The sequence below is a fragment of the Elgaria multicarinata genome, chromosome 18, assembly GCF_023053635.1.
Source record: "Elgaria multicarinata webbii isolate HBS135686 ecotype San Diego chromosome 18, rElgMul1.1.pri, whole genome shotgun sequence".
Lineage (NCBI taxonomy): Eukaryota > Metazoa > Chordata > Lepidosauria > Squamata > Anguidae > Elgaria > Elgaria multicarinata.
Genome location: NC_086188.1, coordinates 4,654,793 through 4,679,178, shown reverse-complemented (window position 1 = coordinate 4,679,178; position 24,386 = coordinate 4,654,793). Strand labels below are relative to the sequence as shown.

At 55.0% G+C, this 24,386-nt stretch overlaps 3 protein-coding genes across 4 annotated transcripts in view; 1 reads left to right on the top strand and 2 right to left on the bottom strand.

The window, feature by feature from the left end:
* ZNRF3 (zinc and ring finger 3) overlaps nt 1–2,512 on the bottom strand; it is a 65,133-nt gene extending 62,621 nt beyond the window's left edge. Inside the window, exon 1 of the mRNA XM_063144321.1 lies at nt 2,348–2,512. The gene's annotated coding sequence lies outside the window, so the exon portion shown is untranslated. The remainder of the gene's footprint in view (nt 1–2,347) is intronic.
* Nucleotides 2,513–12,641: 10,129 nt separating this feature from the next.
* Nucleotides 12,642–14,379, top strand: XBP1 (X-box binding protein 1). Of its 2 annotated transcripts, XM_063143670.1 has the most exons (5): nt 12,642–12,861; nt 12,971–13,067; nt 13,164–13,316; nt 13,488–13,708; nt 14,092–14,379. In XM_063143670.1, exons 1-5 carry the CDS (start codon nt 12,713–12,715, stop codon nt 14,279–14,281), a joined length of 810 nt encoding a protein of 269 aa, XP_062999740.1. In that variant the 5' UTR covers nt 12,642–12,712; the 3' UTR covers nt 14,282–14,379. The 2 variants fall into 2 exon arrangements, with proteins under 2 accessions (XP_062999740.1, XP_062999741.1); XM_063143671.1 differs by lacking the exon at nt 13,164–13,316 and having other exon boundaries at nt 12,643–12,861.
* Nucleotides 14,380–17,772: 3,393 nt separating this feature from the next.
* CCDC117 (coiled-coil domain containing 117) lies at nt 17,773–22,752 on the bottom strand. Its single transcript, XM_063144039.1, has 5 exons — nt 22,438–22,752; nt 22,265–22,324; nt 21,840–22,043; nt 20,413–20,559; nt 17,773–20,083 (listed from the first exon to the last, which is right to left on the bottom strand). The coding sequence occupies exons 1-5, from the start codon at nt 22,593–22,595 to the stop codon at nt 19,831–19,833; spliced, it is 822 nt and encodes a 273-aa protein (XP_063000109.1). The 5' UTR covers nt 22,596–22,752; the 3' UTR covers nt 17,773–19,830.
* Nucleotides 22,753–24,386: the final 1,634 nt, after the last annotated feature.

The window sequence follows — 24,386 nt, the reverse complement described above, 5'->3', positions numbered from 1 at the left end:
AAGCACTGGAAACAGCTGCTCTGCCATAGCACCACATTCCTACAGTGTTACAATCCTGTGCATGGGACACCGCTGAGGCCATCAACACGCTCTGCATGGAGGACCTCTCGGCCTGTTCATGTGCACACCTGGAATTGAGCCTCAGAGGGCACCTGGCATTTTGCAGCAAATGACATAAGAACATAAGAAGAGCCCTGCTGGATCAGACCAAGGGTCCATCTCCTCTGACACTCTGTTCACACAGTGGCCAACCAGCCATCAGCCAGGAAACAACAAAGCAGGACATGGTGCAACAGCACCCTCCCACCCATGTTCCCCAGCAACTGCTGCACACAGGCTTACTGCCTCTGATACTGGAGATAGCACATAACCATCAGAGCTAGTAGCCATGGATACCTTCTCCTCCTCCTCCTCCTCCTCCTCCAGGAATTTACCAACCCTCTTTTAAAGCCATCCAAATTCGTGGCCATCACCACACCTTGTGGTACTGAATTCCATAGTTTAACTCTGCGCTGTGTGAAGAAGTCCTTCCTTTTGTCTGTCCTGAATCACCCACCCATCAGCTTCATGGGACGACCCCAGCAGATGGCCTTTGCTGCATCCCCCAACATATGCTAAAGCTTAGCCCAAGACAGCATGGCAACACGGCCAGGAAGGAAGGAATACCTCCACACAGCTTCTGAGCAAAACCAGGGGGACATTGGGCTTCACTACTTGTTTGCCTAGGCCCGAAATTGCATACTTTTAGAAAACCGTTTTAACACTTCCCTGCCTGAAAAAAATCTAGCGTTTCCTTCCACGCATACAGTAGTGAGCAAGACAACCCAGTTAGCCATCTAGAAATTTCACTTCAGCTTCAGTGGCCAGGGCAGGGAATGTTTCCAAGGTTTCATGCACCCATAAAAAGCAATCCTTGCAGCATGGCCATTCAAGAGTATTTCCTGGATTCTGCTAGCTCTAGGAAAACGGGAACAAACTCTGGCATCAACTCTAAAAAATGGGTTCCTCCGTTACACCCCATATAGCAGGAAGAACTTTGGGGTTCAGCGAAGCTCCCCATCTTAATGCTGGGGAGCTCTTGCGGTGTGTGGAGCTTTGAAAAAGCTGCACTGGATTTCTTTCATATTTGCAAAGAAAAAACTGTATTTCTCATAATGGCTTGTATCGCTGTGCTGGGGGCCATTTAATGCTTCAGCATCAGCTCACAAGTGTCATGTTAAGACCCAATCGAAGGCCCCTCCTGGCTTCCGGACCTGGCAGGCCAAACTGAGGAAAGTGGGAGTTAAACCATGGGTTGATGGTGCGACTTCTGGGCTGTTCCCCCCCTCCGTCCCTCCGGAAGCCTGAAGTCCAGCCAAAACAGGGACAGCAGCTTGACACCTGCAAGCTGGAATCTCAACAAACGCCACCCTTTGACTAATGACTAATTCAGGATGATTGACAAGGTGGCTTGCTTGATGCCAAGGAAACCAGATTTCACAGCATGGATCTGGACCGAAGTCATCTATATTGCGACGGACGGACGGACGGACGGACGGACACACACACAGAGAGGCTCTTTCTTTTACTAAGAACTGGGACTTCAAGGTGTTTCAAAGCCTTGCAAGGGTGGCGGGGCAAGCAGAAGTGTCTCCTTTAAAGTCATGCCCAGTGACTTAGTTCCATCATTGGCTAACCCACTCCCACCCCGCTGCCCCACGCCCTTCCTCCCTGAACACTTCGGCTGCCTTGGCCAGCAGCAGCCGCCTAGCCCATCCCGGGCTTGCAGGTCAAATCCAGAGGGCTCCGGGGCTTTAGCCGCATCCATGGGCCGGCCGGCACCTGCTGCCGCCACCGGACCCCCGGGCCTCTCTCTCGCGCCCCCCCCCCCCGCCACGCAGGAGCCAAGCGCGGCCGCTCCGGGGCGCCTTTCACAGGGCGGGCAGCCGACCCAAAAGCAGCCTAGGGAAAGGCGTCACGGGGCGCTCTCGGAGCCCAGCACGGCCGGGGCGACAGAGCAGCCCAGTACCCCCGACACGGCGGGCACAGCGCAGGGGGAGCCCAGCGCAGGGGAGAAGGCACTCTTCAGATGCTCAGAGGCGCTCGCTGCCATGAACAGAGACTGCGCCCCCTTGCAGCGGCGCGAGAAGGCCGACAACGTGCAACCCCGAGAGGCCTCCGAAGCAACGGCCTGGCGCCCGCCCGCCCGCGCATCGGGGACCGACCGGAGCGGCCACCTGGGCGAACTCGGCGCCAGGGCCCGGACGACGGCGCTCCTGCTGGCCACGGAGCCATCTTGGCGCAGGCAGCAGAGCGAGCGAGAGAGCGTGCGAGCGCCCACCCGCCCGCCGTCGCGCCCGGAGCTCACCTGCACGATCTCGCCCTCGGCGCTGAGCGTGGCCCCGGCGCGGGAGAAGCGGCCCTGCAGCCCGGTGGTGTAGGTGGTGTAGTCCCCGCCGGGGCTGGACTCGAAGAGCACCACTTCCACGAAGGCCGTCTCCTTGGCCAGCGCCGCCGCCGCCGCCGCCGCCAGCCCCGCCAGCAGCAGCAGCGGCAGCGGCAGCAGCGCCCGCGGGCAGGCAGGCGCCGGCCCCGCCAGCGGCCTCATCGCGCCGCCGGGCCCACCGCGCCAAGGACGGCCAGCCGCGGGGGACGACGACGAGGGGCAGGCGGCGAGGGCGAGGGGGGCGCCCGGCGGAGGCCACGCATCGCGCCCGCTCCCGCTGGCGGCGGCGCCGGCCCGCCCGCCCGCCTCTCCCGGCCTCAGCGTCCCAAGGCGGCGGCGGAGGGCGGCGGCGGCGAGCGGCGGCGGCTCCTCTTCGCTCGGCCCGGGTTCGGCTGGCCTCGCGCTCTCTCCCCCTGGCTGCGGCTGCTGGCGGCGGCGGCGGCGGCTCCTTCCTTCCTTCCTTGCCTCCCTCCCTCCTCTCCGCCCTGCCGAGCCGCTTCCCTTTCATCCGCTCCACGTGACGGGGACCGCGGGGTTATCCCCGCCTCCGCCCGGCCCGGCCCGCCTCTGCTGCTGCTGCTGCTGCTGCTGGGCTAGAGCGCGCGGGGCTCGGAAGCGCTGCGCCGGGCCAAGCGCAGGCGAGCTGCCCGCATGGGAGAGCGGCGGACGGGCCTCCCAGCCCTGCCTTGCCTTGCCTTGCCTTGCCTGCCCGGGCGGCCGCCGGAGAAGGCAGCACGGAGCGCCCTGCTAGGCCAGGCAGAGCGCGCCGCGGCTGGCTGGCTGGCTGCGCCTCCGGCCGCCGCCGAGGGCGTCCGGATGCGGCCCCTGCTGGGAGGTCCCTGCGCTGGTCCTGTGCCTCCCCCGAGGGGTGAATTGCGCGGGGTGTGCTGAGCACGAGGCCCGCCAGGTGCGGGGAGGGGGGAGGAAGGGAAGAGCCACGGGGGCGAACCCCTCTTGCCTCTGCGCTCGCTCGGGCCTCCGTTCCTGTCGAGGAGGCACGGGGGGGGGGCACCTCTGGAAGGGCGCAGAGATTTTCTGCACCAAAAGCCTCCCTCCGGGAGAGAGCAGGCCCAGGCTGCCGCGTCCCTCCGGGCTAGCAAGGCCTCCTTAGGGTCGGGCCTTGGAAGGGGACCCTGTGACTCCTGGGCGCTGGCCTCTTTCATAGAATCATAGAATAGCAGAGTTGGAAGGGGCCTATGAGGCCATCGAGTCCAACCCCCTACTCAATGCAGGAATCTACCCCAAAGCATCCCTGACAGATGGTTGTCCAGCTGCCTCTTGAAGGCCTCTAGTGTGGGAGAGCCCACAACCTCCCTAGGTAACTGATTCCATTGTCGTACTGCTCTAACAGTCAGGAAGTTTTTCCTGATGTCCAGCCGGAATCTGGCTTCCTTTAACTTGAGCCCGTTATTCCGTGTCCTGCACTCTGGGAGGATCGAGAAGAGATCCTGGCCCTCCTCTGTGTGACAACCTTTGAAGTATTTGAAGAGTGCTCTCATGTCTCCCCTCAGTCTTCTCTTCTCCAGGCTAAACATGCCCAGTTCTTTCAGTCTCTCCTCATAGGGCTTTGTTTCCAGACCCCTGATCATCCTGGTTGCCCTCCTCTGAACACGCTCCAGCTTGTCTGTGTCCTTCTTGAATTGTGGAGCCCAGAACTGGATGCAGTACTCTAGATGAGGCCTAACCAGGGCCGAATAGAGAGGTACCAGTACCTCACAAAGTGTTGCCTGAAGAAAGCTGGGCCACCACGGCCTGGCCTTCTCCTGTGGAGCGCTCTCCTTGGCTAAGTGGGCCTCGAGTGATCAGAGGCCGGTGAGCCTGGGGTGAGAGCAGAGCAGGACCTCAAAGGGCAGCACTTCTTGAATGTCAAAGCAGCTTCTCCTCTCCCCTGCTTAGGAGGTTATGCAGGTTTTCCCCCTTGCAGGAAGCCCTGCTGCCTGAGCTCAGCAAGATGGACTCCCAAGTTAGCTGGTCCTGGTCACTTGCTGCCTTGTCTCTTTCTCTGGGCCAAAAAGTGGTTCGTGTCCATAGGTGGGAAAAGCCCTCAGGGCACTTTCCAAAATGTAAAATAGGGAGCATAAAAGCGCAATCCACAATGAATGTATAGCAAGGGGTTAAAGGGGGAGGCATTAAGAAATCCAGGCCACCGCATCTGCCTCACCCTCCAGCAGCTGCTGGGATAGAATGGTCACATAATGTCCAGTTTCCAAAAGTTAATGTTGCTACCGGCATTGGCCATACGTGCCACAATCATGTGCTCATTCACGTTCTGAATAAAATAAAATCTGAATGTAAGTGCAAACCCGAATCATGTCCTCTTTCCACATCCCAATATGTCTGCCAGATTATTAATAATTGCAAGGATCTTAATTGAAATGCCATTTAGGGTAGCATTTGGTTTCTACCAAGCGTAACAATACTGAGAGGGAAACCAGAGAGGAAGGAGGCTAGAGCGTTGCTTGCCACTTTGGCCAGCTATATTCCATGCTTTCTGTCTCGAGAAGTCTTGGGTGGGAGCTAGAAAGGCCCCAAAGGAGGGAAATCACCGCAGGAGGTGTGGGAAGGGGAACGTGTTCTAGGGGACCTGCAGCAGCAGGGCAGAACCCCTCTGACAACCACATTTGGAGAGAGGGAAATACAGAACATCACAAAACACCTGTCACAGGACCATCTACGCCCTGGCCTGGGAATGGAAGAGAGACCAGACCAAATAGAGGGCCCCTTTCACGTTTGCTCTGCCCTTCCAAAGAGACTTTCTGCTGCCACCAGGTGGAAATCTTTATTTTCCCCGGCTGACTTCACCAAACAGCCTTAAAACCTCTGGGTCTTTTGTAAATACCCTTAGGTGGTGTGAGGTTTGGCTTTCAGGTATGGGGTACATAATGCAACAAGAAAGGAGACCACAAAGTTGAAAGAACAACATTTTAAACGTTTACTGAAACATTATTAGGATAAAGGTTTTAACATTTAAATAGTTACAACACACCAAACTATAAGAACAAAAGAGTAAGGAAATAACCAGGGTAAATGCATCCAGCGAATTCCTAGCTAGACTGTATCCCTATTCTCTCCAGCAATATCTTACTGTCCGGGTTCTCAGTTTTCCCAAACATTCATCTGATTCTTCTTCCAAACATTCTCTCTCTCTCTTTAAGCCTTCTTCTAAAAACTCATTTTGGCCTCAGCTTTTTATACATTAAAGCTAGCTAGTGCTCTTGTAACCCTTGAATGATCAGGAATGCTCACCCGTGCCCCCAATTCTTTCTGATGAGTTCCTTGCAAAATCTCTGCATTTTGCAAACTGAAGCCTCTCTTTCTCTCAGCACCCAAGAGCTGATCTGATCTGAACCTCCTGTCAGCGCTGGGCTGATTTGTTTTTCAAGAGGTCTGTCAACTATTGAATGAAAAGGAAAACTTCATTAAATACTTTCTGCATTTAATTTCCATCTAACCTCACTGATCACAGCCCCACCTCTCCACCATCACTGTATGTACTGTATATAAACCTGAATATCCCCAAAATACTCCATACATGTGATGGTGGGCCGTAACATGCTGTGCCAGGATAAATTTGTTAGTCTTTAAAGTGCCACAAGACTCTTTGTTGTTTTTGCTGAAGTTTATTTTAGTTTATGTCCATGCAGAAAATAGAGGTCTATGGGTGGGGCATGTGAGAAGCAAGAGGATGTTTTTCAAATTCTGAATGTTTAATATAAGTCTTCAAGTTCCCTCCCCATTGGTCTCTATGCAACAAATGCCCAAGTGGGATATTTGATGTTTCTTATCTCTACTGTACATCCATGTAAATTAGTGCAATGCAGAGATGGCCATTTTACATGCTGGGGAGGCTCATTATGAATATAGCATAAGAAAATTATGCTTTTCTATAACAGAATTATTTATTTTACTATATTTATGTTTGGCCTTTCCTCCAAGAACCAAAGATCTCCCCATTTTTAGGACGCCAGCAACGTGCAGATGAAGTTATTGCCAGCTTCCTGGTTCTCTTTGGGTTTCTATGGCATATAAGGATGTCAGAAAATTCCACAATTGAATCAAATTAGTTCAGATTTCCGTGAATCCAACCCATGGATTTCAGAGCAGACCAGCTTTTTCTGAGTCACACAGATTCCACAGACCTGCGGGCTGTTTTTATTATTTATTTATTTATTTATTTATTACATTTTTATACCGCCCAATAGCCGAAGCTCTCTGGGCGGTTCACAAAAGCTACTTTCAATATCCCCAAAAAGTTTTTCTAACTTTCTTGAATTTTACGCAAATTTAATTGTCGAAAAATACGTAAAGAAAAAAAACACCGGCTAAAAATGGACATTTCCCCCATAAGCTAATGCAAGAAAATGTTCATTTTGGGGGGATTTGCACATTTTCAGAGGGATATGTACATTTTCGCAAGTGTGAATTTGCACAAATTGGGGGGCGGGGGGAAAGATTCCGCCCATGAGCAGAAAATGGATTGAAAGGCACTGACACTGCGAAATGGAGACGGAATGGATTTTACAAAATCGTACATCCCCAATGGCGTGTTAACCACCACCATCACTACTTCTACCCAATTTGTGTCGGGATGGCTCCCTTTTCTTGGGCGGGGGCGGAATCCTGTTTAGCTTTGTGCCCAGAGTAAAGTAATTGGCTCCCTCTGCTGGCAGCAAAATGGAAAGGATGTTTTTGCTCCAGGTTGCTCGCTACACACCTGGATTTGCCAGCCAGGTAAGTATGAGAGGCAAACATGGAGGGTGTGCTTTTTTTTCTGCCAAGGGTGGTCCTCAGATCAGCTGCCCAGGCCCTGAACTTGCAGCAAAATAAACTCTAGCAATACGTTTTATATCTGGGAGTTCACACGCCTTTACCCTCAGAGGAAATGTTGTTTGTAAGGAAAACATGGTGTGTCAAAGGAAGGGGGGAAATGGAATATTTTTGCTGCCTGCACCAGACGTACAACTCAGCTCAAATGCAGAGCCGGTGCCAGATTATTTTGCGCCCTAGGCAAGGTGAGCTACTTTCACTGCCTCCCCCCTAAATGCCAACTTTGATTTATAAGAACATATGTTTCCTGGAAAAAAACTTAGCACAAAACTTGAAACTGCTAAATTTATTTTAAAGTGCAGGAAATACGTCATGCCAATTATAGCAAACAAATTGGAAAGGAAAGTCTATGGGTCTAAAATGCATTATTTAATAAGAATATCACCTCCAAATCATCGCACGCACACACTCAGCATCACTCACTCCAAACAAGCACACGCATGAACATATGCATTCACTCAAAGACCCCATACATCCCATTCACTCATACATTCTCTCTCTCTCTTTCTCTTCCGGGCTCATTCCGGAAGTCTGAACGTGGAGCTGCCCCACCCCCACCCCAGCGTCCCTGGCTTCGCTTCGGCTGGGCGGTCACAGGGCACCATCTCGCCCGCCCAGGCCCAGCTGAATCCTCGGGCCGGGCCGGCTCACAGCCAACGCGTGTGAGTGCTGTGCTGTGCCCGGCGCCCCTCTTAGCTTGGCGCTCTAGTCAGCCGCCTGAGTGGCCTCTATGGTAGCACCGGCCCTGCTCAAATGCAACTTGCCGTCTCTTGCTCCATGGCGTTCTCTCGGAGAGCTTTCTCATGCTGTTTGTATCAATACACTCGAGAACTTGAAATCTTTCAACACGAGCCGAGTCAGGTCTGTAGCGCCAGGTGGTGGCGCCCCAAGGGGGGGAAATAACCCAGCTGCCGTGACCAGATTCCTGTTGAAATACCGAGATCAAACAGTACGTGAGGTGATGGAAAAAGATCAACATCTGCCCCACCCACATCATGGCAGAGCAGAGTAACTCAGCACCCAAGCACAGCTGGCCAAACATTGCAGGATCACAGCCTGGATGCTTGTAGCTGAATGGGTCCCATGGGGGAAGGGGCAAATATGATCACAGCGGGGCAGGGAGTCTGAGGCATCAGCAGGACACTGCCATGACTTCACTTGCAAACGCCAGCTTGTTGCTCGCTAGGTATCTTCACAGGCAGCTCTCCAACCGGTGCAGCTGGTGGGACCCAGGACTTGCCCTGTTCCCTCAAAGAGAGAGAACAAAACTCACCCACCTCATCTCTGCGAGCATGCTCCTGTGGAGTTGCCAACTAATCATAGCTAGCAGGCTCCTGTGTCCTGGCAAGCTCCACAGCCAGGTGACACTGCCTCTCTCGTATGGACACCAAGCCAGAAGGGACATCACCCCTGCTCCTCTTCTCCCTGCCCAGGGCACAGGAGCCCTGTTGGAATGACTGGCTGGCAACCCTGGACACCTGGCTTTGCCTTTCATGTGTCGTTCCTGCATTCAGTAAAGGTTGGTAAACAGACAGGAGTCCTTTCCCACACCCACCGGCAGGCAGCAATCCCTAGCCAGGCAGTGGGGAAACAGCAGGAGGGGGGGAGCACACACATCTGGCAGGTCCTGGTCACACACCCCACCCCCAGCATGAGCCAGGGGAAAGGACCAGAGGTCTGCAGGTGGCCAGGCAGCCATCTGGCTTGAGGAGGTAACACAGGGAGGAGCTCTGTTGCTAAATGGGGAGGGCCAGCACGTCTCTGGCAGGTTACTGACCAACCAGGCAGCCCCTCTCTGGAGCCCCAGGAGCAGACAGACCAATGGGAATAGGATGCACCCCTCCAAGGGCGGACCATTCCCTGCGCAAGATGCCCATCAGGCCACAGGTGCTGCCCTCCCTCGGGTCCTACCGTAGCCGGGCACGAGGCAGGGCAGCCCCATTTGCCCAGGCCACACAAGGCAGGGAGGGTCCAGGTGAGCCCACCTGCTAGGCGGGAGGAACCAGCTGCTATATCACCTCCAAATCATCGCACGCACACACTCAGCATCACTCACTCCAAACAAACACACGCATGAACACAAGCCGGCCTCTGCACAAATCTGTGAGAGGGAGCAGCAGATACGCAGCGTGGGGGCAAACACCCTTGGGGACGGAATGTCCTGCTGATGGGCACCAGCTCTGAGGAGCTTCACAGCATCAGCTTTGTCCAGCCGGGAAGAGTTTATTCTTTGGAGCTTTCAGTCTCCCCAGCATCTTGGAAGAATCTATGTTCAGAAGCAATTTACCTCCGAGCACCTGGTACTGGGGGACAAATAGGGGCAGCCCCACCCGTCCTTCTCGTAAACTGAAGCCAGGAGGCTTCAGTCTGGCCTTGTTGGGACCTTGGCACCCCATTTGGCAAAGCGATGACTCCTGTTCTTATGAAGGGACCCGCAGCACACCTGGCCCTCTGCCTGCTGCTGGCACAGCATTCCGGCTAGGCAGACAGGCCCCCAAAAGGCAGGGCTGTTCTGGCCCAAGCTCAGGTACGCCAGGTCCCTTACTTCGTGTCTTCTAGAATCACTGGCAGGCTCGGTTCCCTCCGTTGGGGAGCACGAGGGCAAATCCTGCCCTGTGGGGTAGGACTTCTCGGCAAGGCACAAGCAAGTCTGCTCTCATTGCTGGGAAAATGACAAGAGGATTGCTTTGCTGCTGCTGGGAATAGACAACCAGCACAGCGACCCACACAGCCCTGCTGCCGCCATGAGGGACATGGGTAACTGGGAGGCTGTGGCACCCTTGGGGGCCCATGGGCAAAGTCCTGGCCCAGTCTCAGGCTGCCCTGCTGCCTGCCTGCCCCACAGCTCTGTGGGCTAAAAGCAAACCACTCCCACCCCCAATACTCTTCTGGATGCCTTACTAGTAATGCCTTGCTACTGTTTTTCCTCTTGTGATGATATTTTGGGCCTGTTCAGACAACAGTAAATAGTTGTGGGCTCTCCCACACTAGAGGCCTTCAAGAGGCAGCTGGACAACCATCTGCCAGGGATGCTTTAGGGTGGATTCCTGCATTGAGCAGAGGGTTGGACTCGATGGCCTTGTAGGCCCCTTCCAACTCTGCTAGTCTATGATTCTATGACTGAGGCAGCAATGGCTGTTCTCCAGGCTGCCCAGCGCTTGACTTGACCAAATTTGCAGCCAATGGTTAGTGAGCGTGTTTAAACCGTGGTTATGTAGCCCCCAGGGTTAGGAATGGTTCACATGACATGCTAAACCCATCATGTTTAGCTCAAAACGCTTCAGCACTGTGGCTTTACATTTTGTCTGAAGAGGGTCAGCGTCTTCTGGTTTATCACACTGTATTTTCTTTTTATTGTAGAAAAGGAGGGATACACACGACAAATGAAATAAAACCAACCACTGCGCAAGGAGGCTGCAGCTGCAGTCTGGGTCACTTCAACAGTCCGAAAGGCCCGGTCCACCTGGGGCTAGGAAAACAGGCAGGCAGCTGGCAAGAAGACAGCAGTAGGTTTGTTCCCAGCTCCCAGCCTCCCTTTGGCTGCAGGGAGGTGAGGGTCACCCTGACGCCACAGGTGTGCTTACCCACCTGCCCTTTACAGGAAGGGATTCCTGCTCTGAACCAGGATATGCAAACAAGCAGCAGCCCTTCACAGGTACGGAGACTGCCAAGAGCTGGGAGCAGCGAGTGCCTTTTTTTCCAAGCGAACTGGTTCAACCTGCTTCTTTTGGAGCAGAGCCAGGCCGGCTGGGGAGACGACTCAGTTCTCTCGCCACCCCCCCACCTTTTGCCCCTCAACCCCCTTCCCTGGCACCTCATGAATACAAAAAGGCTGAGGGGTCTGACTGATGCCATCCAGGATTGGGTGGGGGACAAGCCAAGCTGAAATTGTCTCACTATCTAGGACCAAGAGCAGGGGAGACGAGGAGCTCTAGGAACATAAGCAGAGCCCTGATGCTGGATCAGACCAAGGGTCCATCTATTCCAGCGCTCTGTTCACACAGTGGCCAAACAGCTGTTGACCAGGGCCCACAAGGAGAACACCAGTGCAACAGCACCCTCCCACCCATGTTCCCCAGAAAGTGGTGCACACAGACGTACTGCCTCGGATACCGGAGGCAGCACACAACCGTCAGGGCTAGTAGCCATGGATAGCCTTTGCCTCCAGGAATTTATCCAACCCCCTTTTAAAGCCATCCAAACTGGTGGTGATACCAGCTCTGATGGCATCAGTTGTAAGATTCAATGCGCTGCAAGAGCGGGAGAACCCATTCAGGACAAGCACTTGGGAGGACAGATCCCAGGCCATGTCGCTGGTGCCCCACAAAACAATCTGCCGCAGCAAGGGGGAAACTCCAAGCAGCCCTTGCCACTGGCCATGGTGCCTATGGCTGAGGGGACTTGCAAGCCAACAGCAGCAGGTGGGCAGCCACATGGGCAGCCAGTAGGGGCCCTGGCTCAGGGGCAGAGCATCAGGAGACCCCAGGTTCAATCTCCAGGCTGGGAGGGAAAAACTCCTGCCTGAAACCTTGGACAGCTGCTGCTTCCAGTCAGTGTTGACAAGGACCCTGTTCAGGTGGTGCTTAAACATTTTGAGCTAAACATTGTGGCTTAGCGTGTCCTGTGAACCATTCGTAACCACAGTGACTACATAACCACAGTTTAAAGACCACCACTAACCGTTTGCTGCAAAAGGGGTTAGCGGCCTAACCATGGCTTAGCGTGTTGTCTGAACAGGCCCTATTCTGGGCTAGATGAATCAAGGGTCTGACTCCGTATAAGGCAGCCCCCTTTGTTCCTAGGGGCTGCAGCCCCACTGCGGCTGCCTCCAGGGGGCTGCTGCTGCTGCTCTTGGGGGGCTTGTCTAGCCCCACCCCCATAAAATGCCCCCCTAAGAACCCATCCCTGCCTCCAGGAAGGGCGCAGTCCTGGGCAGGGTCATACAGGGACCCAGGCCCACGGAGACCGCCACGCCCCATCTGCCCACTGCTTTGTCACCTGCTCTGACTGTAAGCGCCTCGCGGGCAGAGAGCGCCTCGCGGCTGTCGTCACGGCCGCCGTCACCTCCCCCGCGCCCCACCCGACGCTGCTTCTGCGGCTGCGCAGCAGTGCGGCGCCGACCGTTGCTGAGGGGTGGGGGGAAGGGCGGGCCAGCCAACGTGGCGCTCGAGGGTGGGGGTCGAGCCGGGGCAGCCTTGCGTCACTCGGCCCCGCCCCCTCCGGCTGACGCAACCGTGCCCTCCGCCCCGCCTTCGCGCCCTCCCTCCAATAGGCGAGAGGCCGCGTCGTGGCGTCACGGCGCGTCGACCAATGGGGACGGGACACGACCTTAGATATGCAGCCCCGGCGCGAGCGCAGACGCGGCGTCGGCGGCGAAGGAGGAAGGAGGGTCGGAGCTGAGGCGGGAGCGGAGCGGAGCGTTGGTGCCGACGACGACGACGACGACGAGAAGCCCTCCTCATGGCTCCGCTACCGGGCCCCGGCGCGGCCCCGCGGCTGCTGCTCCTGCCGGCCTCGTCCCCGCCTCAGCCCTGCCAGGCCTCGACCTCGCCGCCCCGCAAGCGGCAGCGCCTGGCCCACCTCAGCCCTGAGGAGAAGGCCCTGCGCCGGTGGGTGAGGGGCGCGCGGAGGGGCTGAGGCGCGGGCACCCCACCCCCCCCACCCCCTTACCCGTCCCTCGAGCCCCGGCCCTGACTCTCCCCTGCCCTCCCCCCGCAGGAAGCTGAAGAACCGGGTGGCGGCGCAGAGCGCGCGCGACCGCAAGAAGGCGCGCATGGGCGAGCTGGAGCGGCAGGCCGTGGAGATGGAGGCCCAGGTGCGGAGGAGGAGGGGAGGCCGCGCGGTGGCCGCGCGAAGCACGAGACCCCCGGCTCACTCCTCTATCCCTTCCCTCCCTCCCTCCCTTCCGTAGAACCAGAAGCTGCTGGCCGAGAACCGGCTGCTCCGGGAGCGGACGCACAGCCTGGCCTTGGAGAACCAGGAGCTGCGCCTACGCCTGGGCCTGCCGGCTCTGGAGGTGGGCCCCCACCCAGAAGCAGCACCAGCACCAGTAGCAGCGCTCAAAGTGAGTGGCAGCCAGGCCCTGTGTGGGGGGGGAGGGGAGGGGAGGGGGAGGGGGGGTCATCCCGCCATCCCATCATCCCGCCATCCCATCAATCTCCCCAATGTCCCCTCGCATTGACTTAGTGTCTCCTCTCTCTCTGTCTCCTCCCCCCCCCCCATTAAACATATACAGATGGAGATGCTGGAACACCCAGAGGAGGAGGAAGGTGACGACGATGACAGCAGCAGCATTAGCACCAGCATTAGGGTAGCGACCGGGTCCGCTGAGTCCGCAGCACTTAGACTATGTGTTCCTCTGCAGCAGGGACAGGCCCAGCAGTCGCCTGCCGTGGTGGTGGTGGCGAAGGCAGCCTCCGCCTGGATTCGGATGGCTTCGATTCTTCAGATTCTGAGGTGAGTGCCTCTGCCGTGGGGGCTGGGAAGAGCTGGCTTTGCACAAGCGGTGGGGGAAGGAGAGCCCGGGCACCAGCCACGTGGCTCCCTCTGGCTTCCATGGATTAGGCAAGACCAAAGCGGGAGTTGGGAGGGGCTCCTCCGCTGGTTAAACTTTGCCTGGCAAAGTAGCTGCCCACAGAAAGCCCTGGCATACCGCTCTGTAAAGGGGCTTTGATCCTACTTACAGCAACTGGTCCCTTTCCATGGCAAAGGAAAAGAGGGTACTTTGGGCAGGTTGCTGAAGTTCCAGGAAGGGGATCGCAGCACCTCCTGGTCGGTTCTCTGAAGGTCCTTGAACGGCTGCCTTACCATCCTAATACGGAGGCTTGTTTCTTCTGCAGTCTGATCTCCTCTTGGGCATTCTCGACAGCCTGGATTCAGACCTCTTCCTGCGCTACAGCAGCACAGAGGCAGCCTGCTTGGAGAGGCTGCAGCAGGAGGTGTGTGGAGGACAAGCAGATTCATTACCAGCCTCCCCCTGTTCCTCTCTGGGGCCCGCATCACCCAAGCTGGAGGCCGTTAATGAACTGATCCACTTTGACCATGAGTACACCAAGCCCTTTTTCTTGGAGATTGTGCCGGAGGGGGCCAGCCAAGCCAACGTGCTAGTGAGAATAGAGGAAGCAGCTCCTCCTTCCCCCTCTGAAATCAGTGTCCCTTGTCACCAGTCCCCTGTCTCTGTCAAGGAAGAGCCTGTAGACATTCTGTTGCCTGAGCTGGGTCTCACATATCTGCTCTCCTCAGATCAGAGGCCCCCGTGTCTGCTGGATGCTTCCAGCGATTCCGGCTACGAAGGCTCCCCTTCCCCATTCAGTGACCTGTCCTCTCCACTGGACGCAGAGTACGGCTGGGAAGAGGCTTTTGCGAAGGAGCTCTTTCCACAGCTGATCAGTGTGTAAATGTGCATCTCTCCCTCTCCACCCCAAACCCTGCCAAAAAGACAGGGTTACTTTTAAGGAACATTCCTCTTGAAAGTGTTTCAGCAGAACCTTAAGTATTGCTCCCTTTTGTGTGTTGCATCTGCCCAACATTTGCTAAGTAAGGTGTTTAGAGGAGCCGCCCCCCCCTTTCTAAGACATGAAAGTCTTGCTGGGGCAGAGAGTAAGCACCCTGATTCCTGGAAGGAAGACATCCCGTTTAGGCAAATGTTCAGTGCAAAATCCCCCACTCTCCTGAGGGGCCTCCCCTTCAGTTGTGTAAATAATGGGTCAATGCGGAATAGAAATCTTTTGTAAAAAAAAAAATGGTTATATGCTTTTTGAAATAGCTTATTTTCCTGCAGCATATTTAAAAATGATCTGTGCAATTAAAATGCAACGCAAGCAACGTTTGTCTCTATCCGCTCTGTTGAAGAAGTGTGTATATTGGGTTGGTGGGTGGGAGGGAGGGGTGGATAGATGTTGTGGAAGATGTGTCGTAGAAGTGCTGTTGAGCACTCTCCAATCGAGAAGGGAGGGGTATGTCCTGTGGTGGTGGTGGGGTTAACTTCTCTTAGGTTGTGGTATTCCTTTTGAGAGGTGTGCTGGACTGTTTTCTTGGTATGAGGAGTTACTTTTTGGAATGAGTGAGGCACAAAGAGTGTGTCAACCCGGAAAGGAGAGGACGGCCTCTTTCGACAGCATTGTACAGGCTTGCTGCAGGTGCTGCAACACCGGTCCTAGGTTGCAGGAAGAGAGAGAAGTCCTGTCTTACCACAGGCTGGGGTGGGGGGGAAGTCTTTGACAAAAATAGCACTACCTGAAAGTAGCAGCTGTGGATGTCCATATACTCTCTAAGAAGGAGATGGAAAGCAAGCGCTGAAAGCAGCAGAGGCCAGGCCTGCTTTTCTACCTGAGTGGCACCTGCCCACCCATGTATGATGTTCCTGTGTGTGCATCTCGCAGGAGTGGAAGGGGAGGCTCCTGCCCTGTTTGCTTGGGATTTCAGGGGAATCTTGTGGGCCACAGGAGAATTTTCCCATAGCAAAGGCGGGCAACCTGTGGCTCTGCTGGTATTTTGGACTACAGTTCCCATCAGCCCCAGGCAGCATAGCCCACGGTCAGGGATGCTGGGAGTTATTCAAAACATCTAGAGGGACTAGGATGCCTACTCCTGGCCCATTTTTTCCACTCTTCCCCTGGGAGGCCTGCAAACACCACCATGGGAAGGACATCAAGGAATGTGTGGATTTCTCTTGTAACTGAATCCTCCCCCCACTCCAATGGAACCAAATATGGACGCAGGCAAAACAGCGTGTTCAGAGGAGGGCAACCAGGAGGATCAGGGGTCTGGAAACAAAGCCCTATGAAGAGAGACTGAAAGAACTGGGCCTGTTTAGCCTGGAGAAGAGAAGATGGAGGGGAGACATGATAGCACTCTTCAAATTCTTGAAAGGTTGTCACACAGAGGAGGGCCAGGATCTCTTCTCGATCCTCCCAGAGTGCAGGACATGGAATCACAGGCTCAAGTTAAAGGAAGCCAGATTCCAGCTAGACATCAGGAAAAACTTCCTGACTGTTAGAGCAGTACGACAATGGAACCAGTTACCTTGGGAGGTTGTGGGCTCTCCCACACTAGAGGCCTTCAAGAGGCAGCTGGACAAGCATCTGACGGGGATGCTTTAGGGTGGATTCCTGCATTGAGCAGGGGGTTGGACTCAATGGCCTTGTAGGCCCCTTCCAACTCTGCTATTCTATGATTCTATGAAATAAGAAATCTGTAGTGATGAGCATGGCTCCCTCTGGAGGGACGTCCCTCCAAACTGGAGGCGGCGGAACCACAGGAACATATGGCGACACTCGTTAAATGATTCCAAAGCAAAGTTTAGTACTCTGGACAGGGTGCCATTGTGCTTGATCTTGAGATGATTTGAGGGGGCTACTGCCATTTCTCAACACGGCACGGAGCAATCCAGGCTTCAGTTGCCGTCAGCGGAGTGGAGCTATTTGCTGAACCAGGTATTGTTGCAAATTCACCACTAGTGGCAGGGCTACTAAAAGCAGAAGTTGATGCAGCCTCTTTATTGTCAACGTTTTGTGAAGGGGGGGGGAGGGGAGTCGCAATTCCTTTGCACTTGGAACTATTACTTCAGCAAGAGAACCTGGACCAAAATGGTTAAGTACCTGGGTTTCTTTCAGTGTTTTGTGGAAAACTGAAGCCCTCACAGGCAAGATCTCTGCCTACCCCACCACAGCAGCTTTTGCTGTTAAGGCAGCACCAGGCTCGCCTTCTCTCTTGGTCCTGGATGTCAAAAGCTTTAGAGTAGGTATGTCCCCCACAAAACCCCACATGCTGCATCCTTCTTCTTAAGTCTCCTTAGGGGTGTGTGTGCAATGGCCAGTCCTGGAGAAAGCTGCTGTTCACGACACCTTCCACCCTTGTAACATCAACAAAAGGGGACTACAAGGACTTCCAGTGCTTTGGAAACTGTGCCACTCAGTGGCCAAATCAGCCATTTCACTGCAGCAAAACCCTCGAGTTAAAAAGTACAACCCACCCTATGCTATAAGCTCCAGGCGAAGTATTACCCTTTTAGCTAAGAAATAGAATAGATCCAATGGGCCTCATCTGAAGAGTAACCGAGGGAAATGGGGCAGTACTGGAACATTCCTCTTGAGGAGGCTGGCTATGTGCCACCAAAAATAGAACGTGAGGGGGCTAACAGTGTATGTTTTTACAGGCAACGATTTCAACAGGGCTAGCCATCCCCTTCATGCCATGAATCTAGGTAGGGATTTGGTCAAGTCAAGCGCTTGGCAGCTTGGAGAACAGCCATTGCTGCCTCAATCACAGAATAGAGTCGGAAGGGGCCCACAAGGCCATGGAGTCCAACCCCCTGCTCAATGCAGGAATCCACCCTAAAGCATCCCTGACAGATGGTTGTCCAGCTGCCTCTAGTGTGAGAGAGCCCACAACCTCCCAAGGTAACTCATTCCATTGTTGTACTGCTCTAACAGTCAGGAAGTTTTTCCTGATGGCCAGCTGGAATCTGGCGCGATGCCACCTCTTCCTTACCACCCCGACAGCAAGACTAGCACTCAGCATTCTACAAACATTAAAAAAAAAGTTTATTTGACATATAAATTGTGATTTGGTCCAACAGAAGACAGACCACACAATCTAATGTTGCTTATTTCAAACTAACGGCCCAGCAAAAACTTTCCCAGAACTTCCTCTTCTGAGCTATCCATGTTCCTGTGAGGAAGCTGAGGCAAGCCTCAATTACAAAATCAAACTGGCAAATTACTCACCCATCCACCACTCAAACATTTCGTTTTTTTAAAAAAAATTCAAATAGGCTTGAGCGATAACTCAGGTGTTTAAATATTCCCTAGAAAGACCAGGCAGGATCAAGCAAGGGCTGGCCTTCCTGGCTTCAAATCAAACTGGCTGTAAGTATGCAGTGGGGAAAACGGAGGGGATTGGATGCGTTGACTTGGGGAACTGGAAACATCCTCCTTTTCCTCACCAAGGTCACTGTTCACAAAATGAAGCTTCGCCGAAATAAGCCGCAGCGGCCTTGTTAGAAAAGGGCACAGCCTGATGCTCCCGATTCTTGAGGACATGGATCTGATCCAACACTAAGGCCAGACACTTGGGCTCTGCTATCCTCCCAGCATGTGAGCCATGGAAGTGTCAGCCTGGCCCTCTCTAGGACAGACCAAGCCTTGATCTCAGTCTTCCAACACCTTAAGAGTTGCTTCTGGAGGGCAGGAGCTGAGCCAAGTACACACCATCCTGGCTGGACTGTGTCAGAGCTGGTTTGTTTAACTGGCAAGTTAAAAGAATAGGCGATTACCAGCTGCATGGCAGAAAACACGGTTATTCAGGAACAAAAGCAAACAGGAACCTTTGCCAAAGATCAAAATCAAGGTGTAAACATTACACAAGGTTTTCTTCCAGATTTTCATAGTACTTTGAAGATCCATCCAATATCAAAGTAGAAAAAATTGCATATTAGCTATGAAGGCTCATTTCCCATATGATGGAGGACAAGGAGGGAAAATATAATAAAATAATAATAATCACACCAGCAGAAAATGGGGCAACAGAATGTAAGACAGAAAACCTCAAGGGTCTCTGGAGCACCTCCTCTCAGGTAAGTGAAACAGAACAAGAAAAACTGGTGTGGATCTCCGGAGCAAGCTCTGCTGATGTCGCCCCTTCTGGGCAAGTCCAGATTTATGGAAGGCCTATTCCGGGATCTTGTGCTTTTCCTGAGAAAAGCCATTTCCTAGTGAGCCTTTGGACACACGTCTGCACTCCCTCCATGTCTGTGTTTCTAATCGTGCCTCCAGTGGGCTCAAAGCAGCAGCCAGAGATACCTCCTTCCTCTTCAGGGACACACCACAGCCACAATAGAGTGGCCCCTGCTCTGCGATAGGCCCTCTGAAAGCCTGAGCAGCACCAGAGGGCACGTAGGGCTCAGGCGGCTCTTGGCCAAAGTGCTAATTCCTCCAGCCAATTCACATTACATTCGCTTACCTGTCATCCGCTTCCCAAGCAAGTCCTCCCAGCTCCTTGCTGTTTAGAAGATGGTAAGCCCTGCTCTTCCTGGTCTGTGTGTCTAAATGAAGTTTTGGCTCGCTCTGCTGGGTTGGGCACTTTGTGCCAGAAGTTGGAACAGCGAGAGCTGCAATGCCCTCCCCTGCCCTTCGGGCCAGGCCAAGCCCAAGGTTTAAGGGGCTATGAACCGCTAAGACCCCTCCTCTCCTTTTAAAGCAGTCCAAAATCCACTCCAGGCAGAACAAGGTGTAGCGTTGGAATTCTTATTTCCAAGGGTCCCAGGCCCCCGGGCACAACACAAGAGTTGTGGCACAGCGGACACAAAGAGTGAAAACACAACCAGACCCAGAATGTTACTCTAGAAAAAGGCAACAAAGAAAAGTCACAGGCAACCACACACAATCTTCAGCTGCCACACACTTGTTTTCAGGGGCTCTTTTTTCCTCCCCATGTCTCAGACCTGCAACAATCCACTCTGGGTTTTTATGGTTAGCACTCCAAGAACAGCGTGTGCGCACACACTTACACATACCCCTGCAATCACAGCATGACTGGAGGATCAAAAGCAAGGAATTGCATCTCTCTAGCTTTCCCTCCTACAACTCCATCTCCTCGTCTGCCCCCTCATTGAGTCCCTCAGCACCATAGAGGGGAGGCGAAGGCATCTCTGCTTGTTGACGCTGCTCAGGGAATGTCTGGGAGCGGAAGGCAGAGTTGAGGGCTGCTAGCTTGGCGAGGCTCCGTTCTGCGCCTCCCGGCTTGAAGTTCTTAACAGAAGCAGACGTCGCTCTTTCAGTGAGGAACTCCGGGAGAGGCTTCCACAACACCAGCTCCATGGAGGGACGGCTCCTGCGTGGGAGAGGGCTCCAATCATTACCAGCCACGGCACAGAACCCGGCGCTGTTCCTCTCCCTGCCAGGCTCTGCCACTGTGGCTATATTCCCACCCACCTCAGTTATAGAATCAAGGCTCCACAGCATGTTTTGCCCCAGGATCCTGCCTCACCAGTACCTCCTGGAGCAAGGCAGGGCGGCGGGAGGCTGCTGATGCTTAAGGCAGGGTTGATTCCACTCCACGGCCCTCTTCTGCCCAGCTGCCCCTTCCCACATAACCCAGCGCGCCCATGCCTTGCCTAAAGGCCCCTTCTGGCTGGGCACTTGTGGGGCAACACCACTTACATGGACTCAATTATTTTCTTTGTCAGAACTTCCTGGTAATCCCTTTTCAGCCCGGTTTTCAGCGTGTCGGAGAGTATAAGGGTGGGCACGTTGCTCACGCTCCCCTCTGCAAGCAATTCCTCACCGTCGTCATCGTCGTCGATGATTCTGGAAACAGGAGGGGAAGTACATTTTTAACAGATGTTGTTCGATCCTGACCAGGCAAGCTTATTGGCAGGGGAGGCGGGGGCGTGGCTCTTGCATGCTCAAAGTCTCAGGTTCAGTTCCCAGCAGTATCTCCAGGTAGGACTAAGAAAGAACCTGGCCTGAAACCCTGGAGGCAGAGCCACCACTGCCAGTCAGTGTTGACAAAGCTGGGCTAGATGTAAGGCAGCCTCTTCAGTTCCACAGGCAAGAGCATAGGTAAGCAGCAAAATGATCTCCATTTTCATTAAAAAGAGAGAATTGTCCAGATAGACAGCCTGCAAAAGCCAGCATGGAAGGGTCTCTTCTAAGTGGGGACAAGCTCTCTATTCGGCCCTGGTTAGGCCTCATCTAGAGTATTGCGTCCAGTTCTGGGCTCCACAATTCAAGAAGGATGCAGACAAGCTGGAGTGTGTTCAGAGGAGGGCAACCAGGATGGTCAGGGGTCTGGAAACAAAGCCCTATGAAGAGAGACTGAAAGAACTGGGCATGTTTAGCCTGGAGAAGAGAAGACTGAGGGAGACATGATAGCACCCTTCAAAGACTTAAAAGGTTGTCACACAGAGGAGGTCCAGGATCTCTTCTCGATCCTCCCAGAGTGCAGGACATGGAATAATGGGCTCAAGTTAAAGGAAGCCAGATTCCAGCTGGACATCAGGAAAAACTTCCTGAATGTTAGAGCAGTATGACAATGGAACCAGTGACCTAGGGAGGTGGTGGGCTCTCCCACACTCAAGGCCTTCAAGAGGCAGCTGGACAACCCTCTGTCAGGGATGCTTTCGGGTGGATTCCTGCATTGAGCAGGGGGTTGGACTCGATGGCCTTGTAGGCCCCTTCCAACTCTGCTATTCTATGATTCTATGACTTCTAGCAACACCACCAAGTGGGTCAGGTGCTCCGCTCACCTCTCTGCTCCTCATCTCTAGCTGAAAGGCCACTGTTTATGCAAAACAAGCAATCACGAGCAAATGGGCTTAATTTGCCCTCTACAAAGCCAAGCTCCCTATGAAGTCTGGAACAGGTGCTCCTCTGAGCCCTGCATCTTGTTCTACAGCCTGGCGGCGGCGGGGGGGGTCTTCCCCAGGAAAGGAGGCCTTCATCTGGGGGTGGGGGAGCACCCCCACCCCAGATGAAGGCCCCCCCGATGAAGACCCCCTTTCCTGGGGAGCTTGCTGGCCCCTCAGCGCCCTCTGAGTCCAAGTCAGGACAGGCCCAGGCGTCCACAAAGCCCTGAGGGCACTCACCTCTCCTCGATCTCCTGCAGCCTCCTGTGGGCGGCCTCCCCCGGCGCTTCCCCCGTGGCCTGCTCCATTTCTTCACAGGGCGTCTCCAGCGGGCCGGGGAGGCGATCCAGGCTCTGGGAAGGGGCACCCTGGCTCTCGGGCAGGACCCACTCTCGCTCCGCACCCAGCGCGGCTTCCGTCATCCTCTTCTTGCCCACCGGACAGCTGGGGAATGAACAACTGGACTTGCACTGAGTCACCTGGAGCTGCAAGTGGCACCTGTGAGGCTGATCCAGGGCCAGCGGGGGAGAGGGGGGTGCCCCTTCCCTCCTCTCCTCTCCCCACCCCCACCCAGGGGTGCGGAAGGAGGGTGTCCTGTGCCCCGTGCTTGGGGCTGGCTGGGCTAGTGCCCCACCCCCTCTGGCCACCGGGGATCCCTCACTTACTCGTCGGGCTCTTCCTCCTCCTCCTCCATCTTGTGCTTCTTCCTGCAGCTGAGCAGCGCCCTGGAGCAAAGACACCAGCAGCGCCCTGGTCAGGGAGAACGGCGAGGCGCCCCCTGAAAGCCTGGGCCAGACCCGGGCGTACACGTGTCTTTCCCAGCCGCTTCCACACGTACCTGGGGCAGCAGCGGCGGCGGCTCTTCTGCAGCAGCCACCCGGGCGGCATCGCCACGGCCGGGGGCTCCGCGGCGCCCTGTGGGTGGAGGAGCCCCGGCCTGCGGTGGAGGCTGCCGCGGTGGCTCAGCGCGCTCGGCGGCCCGAGGCGGCGGATCATGCCCGGTCCCGGGGAGGCGGCGGCGGCGGCGGCTGCTCGCGAGCAAGCGTTTGCCGCTGCCGGGACGGCCGCTTCACACGTGAAGGCAGCACACGGGAGAGGCGGCGCGTGTGAACGCGACCCGCCGCGCCAGCGGAGCACCCCTGGCTGGGCCGAGCGCTCCGTCTCCTTCCCGGGTCTCTCGCCGCGGACGGCTGCGGAGCACGCCGGGAGCTGTAGTCCTCGAGGGGCGGAGGCAAGGGCATGCCGGGAGTTGTAGTCGCAGGGCAGGGAGGGAAGGAAGGAGGGGCCGCGCGTCTTCCCGGCTGCCGCCAGCAGGGGGCGTCTCCATCCTTTCCTCCTCCTCCTCCTCCTCGCCGCCCTTCACCGGCGCATCTGGGCTGCTCCGCGTCCCCAAGGGCGCGAAGATCGCTGCTAGTTTGAATGCAAGGGCCCCTGCAGCTTTAACTGGTGTGATGAAGAGGGAATTTCACCAGGTTCTCCATAAAGCTGCAGTTTCTGCAGCTGAAACTCTCCCTACTGCCTGAGTTTGGTCCCAGTGGAAGCTGGTTTCAGGCAGCCGGCTTGGGTCGACTCAGCCTTCCATCCTCCCGAGGTCGGTAAAATGAGTACCCAATTAGCTGGGGGAAAGGTAATAATGGTCGGGGAAGGCAACAGCAAACCACCCCGCTATAAGGCCTGCCAAGAAAACATCAGTGAAAGCTGGCGTCCCTCCAAGAGTCAGTAATGACTCAGTGCTTGCACGAGAGGTTCCTTTCCTTTCCTTCTCCATATATACCAATGACACCTGCTGAAATTTCCTTTTCTATGAAACTGTTAAAGATACAGGAGCCCTGACCTCCTTTTCATAGGGTCACCCTAGTGTATCTATCTGTCTGTCTGTCTAGGAGGCCGCAGATTTGGTGCAGTGGGGTTTCTGCCAACCCCCTGAGCCCCTCAGCTGGTGAGATTCCCCACCCCCCAGAAAGCAGCGTAGTTTGAGATGGGTGGGGTGAGGGCTGTAGCTGGTATAAAACACTCCCAATTCAATACTTAACCAGACACCTTTCCAAGTAGCCATGTCGTTGTGTTGCAGCCAAAAGAAGAATAAGGCTTGTGGCACAAAATGTATTTATTGTTAGCATTTATATGCCCCCACCCCATTTTTTGTTTTTTGCTAGAAAGCCATCACAGTGGTGCCCAACCATTTGAAAGATCAAAATGGTAAAACCATTTAAAAACCACGGACCCTAATCATAATTCTCAGGTCGTTTTTATGGCGCCACGAAATCCTTTGTCCTTAATAAGCCTGCCTATTAAAATGCCCTTCTCCAAATGGGGTTGGACGACAGCAGCCTCCCCAAGGGTGGAAATGTGACGGGAGCGTGAGTGGGGCAGGGGTTGGACCGGAGTGGGGCAGGGGGCGGCTTTTGCGCCTACACGCCATGGGTCCAACCTCTGGCCGGGCTTGCACCTGTCCGTTGGGCAGAGGCCTGCGAGGCAAGAATCCACAACAGGTGACAGTTCTTGGGTGGGTGTGGCACGGGGCTACCTGTAAAGCTCAAAGGCCTGTGGGCTGCTCTTCCCACCCACCCCATATATCGGGCTGTCTTTCACCTGCTGTGTTCCTTTCAACTCTCCTTTTGCCCCACTTTGGCCTCGACGCTTTTGCATTCCAGGAGCTTTGGCAGCAAATCCAAGAGAATTCTGCCAGGGATACCCAAGCTGGGCTCTTTCCCTTGTCAGGTGAAGGTTGCTTGGTTACACCACGAGATCCGTACAGAGCCTCGATTGTTCCCAGAGCTTATCTTG